Source organism: Oryzias melastigma, linkage group LG15 (assembly GCF_002922805.2).
Source record: "Oryzias melastigma strain HK-1 linkage group LG15, ASM292280v2, whole genome shotgun sequence".
Taxonomy (NCBI): Eukaryota; Metazoa; Chordata; class Actinopteri; order Beloniformes; family Adrianichthyidae; genus Oryzias; species Oryzias melastigma.
In genome coordinates this window covers 30,216,087-30,225,939 of record NC_050526.1, presented here as the reverse complement: position 1 = coordinate 30,225,939, position 9,853 = coordinate 30,216,087, and the positions used below count along the sequence as shown (strand labels likewise).

Genomic DNA, 9,853 nt, shown 5'->3' with positions numbered 1-9,853 from the left:
CTGAAAGCCTTCTAGAAAACCAGAGGAGACCTCACCTTTCAAACTGTCACTCCTCGTCTGTGGAACGCCCTCCCTTTGTCAGTGTGACAAATTGACTCAGTTGAGTATTTTAAAAGTCAGGTCAAGAGGTTTTTATATATGCTCTCTTATGGGGTCCAAATGACCCGATCTCCGGGGAAAGGTAACTGACCTGTAGAAAACAGGAAAAGATTTCTAAGGAACTGAGAATGTTCAAACTTTGATCCAGAAGTGGAAAGTGAGGAATTCTGATGGAACCAAACCGGAGTCACAAACATTTCTGACAGAAAATCGTTCCGGATACAAAAAAAAACAACAGATGACTCGAAACCTCCACCGAGTCCGAGTCCGAGTCCAGGACTCGGACTCAGTGGAGGTTTCGACAGTAAGGAAACACCTGAGGAAGAACGAGCTGCACACTCGAGTCACCTGCAAATATCTGCTGACAAAACGCCAACTCGCTCAGAGACACGCAGACAAACATCTGGACCAAAGTCATTTCAGTGATGAGACCAAGATGGAACTTTCTGACCTCGGCCATAAACTCTACATTTGGAGAGGAACAGAAAACTGTGAGACACGGAGGCGGTCGCTGATAGTTTGGGATGTGTGAGCTAAAGACTCAGGAAACGATGAATGCAGGAGATCCTTATCAGAGATCCTGGAGGAAAACTCTGCAGGTCAAAGGCTGTTCATGGACACACCTGGACACTTCAAAATGACAACCATCCAGAACATAAGTCCAGCTGTTCCAGCAAAACCAGGAGAAGGTTCTCAGGATCACTGATCCTCTCTGGAGATATTTCAGTACCAGCAGGACAGAGCAAGAATGTAAAGATCTGGGGGATTTGTGTCCAGAAGAAAAGACTCTTTACCATCAGAGAACATAAAGTTTATCCACGACGAAGAGACTTCAGGATGATAGAAATGCACGAAGAGGAAATATTGCAGGAGGGATGAAGGACTGGAGATGGAGGCTTCACAACATTTAGGATTAAAGAGTTAACCTGTTTAACAAGAAACGCTTCATCCAAACTGAGTGAAGAAAAAGGTTTGTGTTATCCTTCATGTTCTCTGACAAACAGCCCAGAATTCCTCATTTCTTCCAGGAATGTAAGCAGCTGTGAAGTGTTGAACTTTAACAAAAGCTGGAATTCACCCGTCTCAGCACGTACAGTAATGTCATTGAAAGAATCAAAGGCTGAAGTTGAACAGTCGTACATGACTGACTGGTTTCCTGCTCGTTTGAGTCTCTGGATAAACGCGCCATCGAAGGAGAGATGCATCTTACAGACAGCAAAGAAGATATCCAAGACAAGAACCGGGGGGGGATCTGTCCATCGACGCGGTTTCTGTTTGTTTGAATTATCCTGCTGGGTTTCATGTCCGTGAGTGGAGATGCACATTCATGTCCTGTCATGCAGACATCTGGGTGTACAGGTGAGTTTTCAGCTGTTTTTCAGACAAACCGAATCTTCATGGAAACTGGAATCCTGACTCTTGTTGGATAATTATTGAGTTTGAATTAACACCACACATTACATGGATGAACAGAACCACTGACAGTGAAAAGAACTGACAAGTTGACCTCTCAGAAACACATGAAATGTTTATTAAAGCCAGCTTAAAAAAAAAAATCCTCATTTGTTCTACAAAATCAGTTTTACGAGCCGTTTTCATGAGGAGCGTCTTCCAGCTCCTTCTCTTCCTGATCGTTCTCTTCATAACCTTCCTCCATCTGCGCCTCCACAGCTTCAGTGATTTCCTCTTCATCCTCCTCCTCCTCCACCTCAGGCAGGCCTGTTATTGAACACATCACATGAGATCAGAGTGACACAACAGCAGGTTTATGTTGGCAGGTCGTCATTGTAAATAAGAATTTACAATCAAATAAACATCAGTTTGAGGGGAGCCTCCAGGAGCTCAGAGTTCATGAGTTTCTGCTGCAGGAGGTTGACAACTTCTCAGTTCCATCTATTCAGAATTTTTAAACTTTTGAATTTTGTATCTGATTTTTTTGTCCTTGATTTTTGATAGATTCTATAGAAAAAAAAATGTCAGTCTCACCAGAACTAGTGGATGTAAGAATCAAGGATCTAAGCCAATCAAATCATGACACTGATGTGACGTCATCGTCTGCTCAATTCTACTGGACCTCAAGATGGCAGCCAACCCACCGCTGGTTTCCATTAGAGGCAAGAATGACCTGATCGGTTCAAGGATCGGATACAGAACTGTGCACATGGACCTGAAACCTTCATCTGATTATAACATTTACACGCCACACAATTAATCCAAAAAAATCATTCCGACATGAACTGAAGTATCTTAATGACAAAACGGCTGCAGGAAAATAGACTTCTTCTGTACACAAAGGTGCAGCTTTGAATGAGATGATCTTCAGAGTAAGATTTTACTATCAATAATATCTTTTTTAAGCAATTGTTGGTCAGCATTTTATTCTTGGCCACATGGATTCAGAGGAAGAGTTCGAGTTAAAGATTTAGCCTTGATTTAGCCTACCCTCTCATACAGAACAGCCGGACGGACTGTAGTCCGTACCCTTCCTGGAGCTAATGCTGTAACAAATCACCTTTTACTGAAACACAGTCATGAGTCCGACTGCTCTGTTCAGCTGTGGTTCACTCGCAGAGCAGCCGATCAGTTCTGTTTACACTCCAGAACCTCCCACTGGAGCATCACAATCAAGCAGACGATGACATCCTGTCAGTGTCATGGTTTGATTGGCTGGAAATCAATGTGCCTTCAGATCAACTGGTTGTTCTGGTGATACAGAAAAGTTGAAGTTTCTTTTGTATCTAGTTTCTGAGCCGTCAAAAATAAAAGTTAAAAAAATTCATTAAGAAAATTTAAAGATTCAAAGACTTGCATGTGACTGATTTAGCTTTGAAGTCTACAGTTTGTGTTTTGGATCATACATCAGTCGCTGAAGAAGAAACTGGTTTTCTTCAGTTTGCTGATGGTTTCCAGAATCTCCATTAAGCTTCAAACTTTAGGTTAAATCTGTGAAGAAGCTCCAGTGATACGTAGTGGAAAACAGAATCGACCAATCACAGCTCATCTTTACTGGTGACTAAACGCCTGTTCTGAGGCTCTGATCTAACCTTTTCTCTGCTGCAGCACTAACGTCAAACCAGTAGTTGAGGTCATTTCTGCTGAACACCACCTGCACAGGTGAACATGAGCACCGTGTCAGCTCTGACCTTGTCTGTCCTCTCGGCCTGGAATCTGCCCTGCCTGCAGCATGCCCTTCAGCCTCTCCACCTCCGCCAGTGACGAGGCGTTGCTGATGGCGTGCTGAAATGATCAGAAAGGACGCTGTGTCAGCCTCCAGCAAGAGGAGCTCCTGTGGAGCAAAGGAGGATTTGGAGAAAGAAGTACCTTGATGGCTTCCACCTCAGCCTGAGAAGGTCCAGACCGCTTCTTCTCCTGCTGCTGAGCAACTCCAGGAATGAACCTAAACAGAATCCAGAATGAGAGAGTAGAGCTGCACTCATCACTGCACAGAAACTAGAGTTGAATATTCAACTCCACTTCGGGGAGGATTAGGTTGATTATCGACCAATCAAAGCTCAGGTCCACTGGAGCCTCCAGATCCTCAACTTGGCTCAGCAGATGTTATGGTTACATCGGAGCCTGGGGGTGTTCAGGTCTCGGTGGTGTAAATGTGTAAAATCTGTGTATGCATTTTTCAAAGACAGCCAGTTCTGAATCAGATCCTAACATCATGGTAAAAGGTCATCGTTATTATTCAGATCAGCTCTGGGGTTCTGTTCTCTATTCTCATCTACTTCTCCTCTCTTCTATTCTTTATTATTTATTGTATCTAGTTCTCCATGCTTTTGTTGGTGCAGTTCCATTCACATGTTGTTCTTCTTTCCCACTCTCCTCTGGGGAGCGGGAGAGATTTCAGATCCCCGGTGGATCGCCCACGCTCCCACTCTTGGCCGTGGACCACGCCCCCGACACCATCCTGCATCTCTGAGTGAGAGTGATTCCTGCTGGGTCGTCTGTCCTCCTGCTCGTGGACTGCACTTCTGCTTCATCTTGACTATGGACTTCATCATCACTTGTCCCTCAGCTTTATCTGAATGAACTCTTAGATACGTAGTTGTAGAAGCTAATCTTTCTTTAACTGTTCTGGTATCGCCTGTCCGTCCTGGGATAGGATCTCTCCTTCATGTGGGAATCCCTAAGGTTTCTTCTTTTTTCCTGACTCAGGTTTTTTAGTTTTTCCTTACCGGGAGGGAGGGTCTAAGGGCAGGGATAACCAGTTTATTTAGTCTGTTTAGTTTTTAACAACTGTTCACATTTTGAAGCCCAATGAGGCAATTTTCTTCGTGATTTTAGGGTATATAAATAAAATTGAATTGAATTAAAAGATCAAAGGCTTGAAGTGGTCTAATAATTCAAAAACTTTGAAGTAGTTTTAGATTCACAACTTGATTTTAAACATGTAAAGAAGACTCAATATATATTTATACCATGGTCTGGGTGAATACTCGATTCTGATTGGCTGCTGGGTGTGCATTAAAAAGTGATAATGCACAGTAATAACGCACACCTAAAAAAGAAGTTCCGGTCACACAGACCAAACGTTCGATATCACTGCGCAGGCTTCTTTAAAACACATTTTTCCTTCATCGTCTGGACAAAACAAGCAGTAATGGATGAACTTTCTCTCTGAACTGATGCTTTATTTAACTTATTGTAGCGACCAGCATTTATATTCCTCTCCTTTTGTGAGGTAAATTAATATTGACAAATTGGTTATTCTCCTTCTAATAAAACACCACTCGACATGAAAGGTGTAGTCTTCTGTTTCACCACAAGAGGGAGTTTCTCATTTTAGAGCAGCTCAGAAGAACGAACCTGCCGTGAAATGAAACACAGACAGAAGCTGAATATGTTCTAGCTGCTCACTGAAGGATTAACGTCAGAAAAAGAAGAAAAATATCCACATTTGTCCGGGTCTTTCTTTCAAAACAGCGACACTTTACCGCTGCAGCTGATGTCTGTAACGGCTTCCGGCTTCATGCCGTGTTCCATATCACCGTGACAACAAACCGCATCACGGATCAAATAGTCCGCTTTTTTGTGAAAAAATGAGCTAAACCAAAGAACTAACAAGAATAAAGTACTAAATATTGATTAAATGTTTATTTATTTTGTAAATGACCATGGTATAAGCGGGATAATACCCTCCGAAGAGTGCATTATGAGAAATTAACGCACTTCACGGAGGTAACCGTCCTCCGCTTCACGTCGGACGGTTTAGGCCTCCGCGTCGTGCGTTAATTTCTCATAACGCACACTTCGTCGGGTATTATCCCTTACATATAAAACTCCAAAAATGAAATGTAACTTTTCCAATTTTAGATGTATCAAGATCAACTTAACCCTAGAGTCAGCTTAACTGTATTTTGATGCAATCTCCATGCCACACTTATCCTACTGCTTAACCAGCTGGACATTAGCCAATATAACGAACCCTAAGACCCATCAAAACAAACAAGCTCTACAAGTATCAGACAGAAAGCCCAAAGCCCACCGTCACCGTCATATCCTGAAAAAACACAACCTGCTGGACTGGGATAATGTTGTCAAATACAATGACTCCACTTTAATTTACAAACTCCTTCATAGTCTGGCCCCTCCTCCTTTACAGACATTTATCACAAAAAACACTAACAGGGCTACTAGAGCAGTTTCCAGGGGTGATTGCTGTGTTCTCCTACAGGGCATCTCACACTTGAAACTCATAATAAGACACTAACAACTCTGAGCTCATTTAGCAAACAGATAAAAGGCTTTTACGCAATCAAAACAGCCATCAGAGCTCTGTATAAATTGCTTTATTTTTATTGTTTTTTGTTTGCCTGTCACATCTGTTTACCTATTTTATTTCTTGTTTGCTTTTTTTCTTACATATTGCTTCTATGTTTTATGAATATACTGCTGTTTTTCTACTGACAAATCCTTCTGTTGTTTCTGCTGTTGTCCGACTCATTATCCTTTCTGTATTGATTTAACTCCTTTTACTAGAGATCATCAACCTTTTCTATAGGGACTAAAGATGGATATTAGCCTAAAAGACTAAAATCTTTTGTACTGGCATTTGAATGTTTTATTAATATATGATGTCCCTGTCTTAAAGAAACAATCAATCAATAATCAGTCCTATTGGTCAGGATAAACATTTAACATCTTCTTGATAATCCTCTTTTTTCCCCCAGGATATCTTTATCATCAAGAGTTATTATTCAAATTATGAACAGACCAATCAGATGTCTCAGTAAAAGCAGGTGGTGCCCACTGGCCCCACCCCCAACATTCTTAACCATTGACAGATTCTCCTGAGCCAATTTCAGTGGAAGGGGCGTGGCTTTACAACAAGCTCACTCCTATTTGTAGAGTGGTGCCAGAGAAATGATGACGCTGACCAATCACTGCTTAACTTCGTCTGGTTCCAACACGGCGACGTCCGTACCACAGAAAGATGCCGACTGAACTGACTTCCTTTGGCTGGAAATGGAAGGAAGGCCTTTACTATGGAGGACATGACAGCTGCTTGGTCCATCTCTATATATTGTACGTTTGGGCTGTAACGAGTATCCGGGTGCTCGGGTATTCGCGATTTGCTCCCGAGAATTCGAGTACGGATATTCGCGACGTCCAAGATCGCTGATTTGCGATTCGTGAATCGAATCGCCACCTAAGCAACTACCCACAGCCCTAATATACGTCACTGGATATAATCCTAAACCTGGTCCCAGAGTGTCCAAGGATTTGATCAGAGAGCAGCTAGATCAGCACCAGAGCTTGTGTGATGGGAAACCACAGGCAGCACTGACAACCTGAGTGGAAAGGAAATGTTCTGGATTTTGTCAAAGCTCTGACCTCTCTGACCTCTGACCATGAAACACAGATCTAAACGGATCTGCTCAGACCACAAGCGTTCGGCCTGGTTCTAGAAACCTCTGGTTCTGCCACTCCAGCATCACGTTAGATGATCCAGCCACAAACAGACTTATACTCCGACACACGATCTTACGTTTTTGTTCGCTTGGCGATGTCTTTGGCCAGCTGGGCACCACGTTTGCCTTTGAATAACTTCTCGGCCTCCTGCCGTTCCTGAAGCAAAAGTATTGATCAGTATTGATCCTCTGCATTCCAGCATTTGTTCTTCACATCCTACCTTCATTTTGACCTTCTGAAAGTCCAGCACGCGGATGTGAGGCAGCTTGCTGATGACGTACAGCCTGTAATGCTTCTTGTTTGTAACCGGATTCCTTAACAAGCTGTGAAAGGTTGTAGGGTCAGAAGAAGAAGAGCATGAACAGCACGTGAGCTCGGCACTTACCTGAGCAGAGTCAGAGTCTTCACCGAGGCCAGAGGGTCCAGGTCGCCCTGCAGCAGACAACCCAGATTGATTGATTGATTGATTTGAAGCATAGGTTGAAAAACACAGAACAAAACAATTATTTCAAACTCATTACAGAAACAATGAAATGCACTGATTACATAGAAAACAAACAAATACACACTAATGTCACATTTGGTTCATTAATATTTTTGTGATAATTAACTAAAGTCAGTAGAGTTTGATTGGTTGCTTGAAGAGGAGCGGGAAGAGGCGAACTTATATAATCCCACCCCTACTTAGTTACTTCATCTCACTGTTATCCATAATTATGTAATCCGGTTGTTGTTGTTTTGTCATCCCCAATATCAAAGTGAAGTTCTTGTTGATTATTGATTAATCTCATCAAACATTATTTCAGTAAACAGTAACATCAATCATACTTCATGTAACAGATCTATAATACTCATTGATTATCATCAAAGTACAACGTTATACTGATACAGAAAAATAATAATTACACATTGAGATCAAGTTTTAAAGTAACAATAAAGTTCTTATTATTCTCTGAAAGAATTCTTAGATATTTTCAATAAACATTAATGATTCTCACAATATCTAATGATCATTGATTATCTTTAGAACACAATAATCCTGTAATCATTGCTACATATTTTGGATCAAGTAAAGAACATTAATCCCATAGTGATTGTAAACTTTTCAGTGATCATTACTGCATATTACAGAACATAAAACTCATTGATTGATTACAAAAATCTTTGATTATTTCATCACATTCAAGTTCAGACATTTGGAATTCTTCAACCACCAGTTGATCTTTAACTCATCTTATCTTCATAGATTAGAGTTTCTTTATACGTTTTCTTGAATGTATAAATGCTTGAACATTGTTTGAGCTCATTACTTAACTTGTTCCAGAGTTTAGTTCCACACAGAAACACAGAAACTTTTCTTTGTGGTTCTTATCAATCCGACCTTGAAGTTCCTGCATCCTCTCAGTTTGTTCCTCCTTCATTTTCTAAGAACTGTTCCCCCACTAGCTCTGTATAGTAACTGTGCAGAGTGAAGATCAACGAGGTCATACAGTTTTAGAATTCTGGATTGATCAAATAAATTGTTAGTGTGATCCAGATAACCGTCTTTATGTCTAATTCTGATGGCTCGTTTCTGAAGCATAAAGAGAGGATGTAGTGAACTCTCATCATTATTACCCCAAACTTCTATACAGCAGGTGAAATATGGTAATATTAAGGAGCAGTACAATAAATATCTACAGCTATATTCTAATATATATTTAGATTTATTTATAATTGAAATACTTTTTGAAACTTTAGTTTGTATGTGTCTGATGTGTGGCTTCAGTTTGTTATCAATAACAATCCCTAAGAATTTAATTCCTGTTACACTTTTAATCAAGTCATTGTTAACTTTAATTGAGAGCTCTCTGCTGGCTTGGTAATTACCAAAAACATCACTTTAGATTTGTCTAGATCCAAAGATAGTTTGCTGTAATCCATCCATGATTTTATTCTGATAAACTCTGTGTTCAACACATTGATAAGTTCCCTTTGATTGTCTTTAGAATATAAAATATTTGTGTCATCAGCAAATAAAAAGAGTTTTAAAAGTTTTGAAACATTGAATATATCATTGATGTAGATATTGAACAGCAGCGGGCCAAGAATTGATCCTTGTGGGACACCACAACTTATCCCTTTGGCCTCTGATGTGAATTCATTCATCTTGACAAATTGTTTTCTTCCTGTTAAATAGCTTTTGACCCAACTTAGCGCGACACTTCCAGTTTGTCCAGTAGGACGCCAGGATTGAGAGTCAAATACTTTTTTTAAGTCAATGAAGATTCCAACAGCAGATTTCTTTAATCCAGAGCGTTTGTGAGTCATCAAAGACTGTACAGGAGCAGACTGGGGGTTAGTGTCGCTCGCTCCCAGAACCCAGGGGGCTGAGCACTCACCAGCTCCTGGATGTTGTTGTTGGTCAGAATCAGCTCCTTCAGGCCCGGCAGAGACTGCTCCAGGTTGTCTCCTAAACGACTGAAGCAGAAAGTTAACAGTCAATGACAACACAATCATCACAAGGACGTCAGACTGCGCCTCTTCTTTGAAAACTAAATAATCCCCAAATAACCGACTTAGTGGTGTAACGTATAACTTAACTCAAGGTTCGGATCAAGTAAAGGTTTTAGAGTCACGGTTCGGATCAGTTAAAGGTTTGAAAGTCAGTGATGGTGTCTTATGGCATTTCCTCCCAGATCTGTGTGAGGGCATCCCTGAGCTGTTTTACAGTCTGAGGAGCAACCTGGCGGCACCTTATGTACCCAGTCATAATGTCCCAGAGATGTTCTATTGGGTTTAAGTCAGGGGATGGTGAAGGCCATTCAATTGTTTCAATTCCTTCATCCTCCAGGTA

At 41.1% G+C, this 9,853-nt stretch overlaps 1 protein-coding gene across 1 annotated transcript in view; it reads right to left on the bottom strand.

Moving 5' to 3' along the window:
* Positions 1 to 1,607: 1,607 nt before the first annotated feature.
* Positions 1,608 to 9,853, bottom strand: part of snrpa1 (small nuclear ribonucleoprotein polypeptide A') — a 16,264-nt gene continuing 8,018 nt past the window's right edge. Inside the window, exons 3-9 of the mRNA XM_024261802.2 lie at positions 9,399 to 9,477; positions 7,403 to 7,449; positions 7,238 to 7,340; positions 7,094 to 7,173; positions 3,421 to 3,496; positions 3,243 to 3,336; positions 1,608 to 1,818 (exon numbers count right to left, since the gene is read on the bottom strand). Of these exons, the coding sequence (XP_024117570.1) occupies positions 1,682 to 1,818; positions 3,243 to 3,336; positions 3,421 to 3,496; positions 7,094 to 7,173; positions 7,238 to 7,340; positions 7,403 to 7,449; positions 9,399 to 9,477 (616 nt within the window). The 3' untranslated portion in view covers positions 1,608 to 1,681. The remainder of the gene's footprint in view (positions 1,819 to 3,242; positions 3,337 to 3,420; positions 3,497 to 7,093; positions 7,174 to 7,237; positions 7,341 to 7,402; positions 7,450 to 9,398; positions 9,478 to 9,853) is intronic.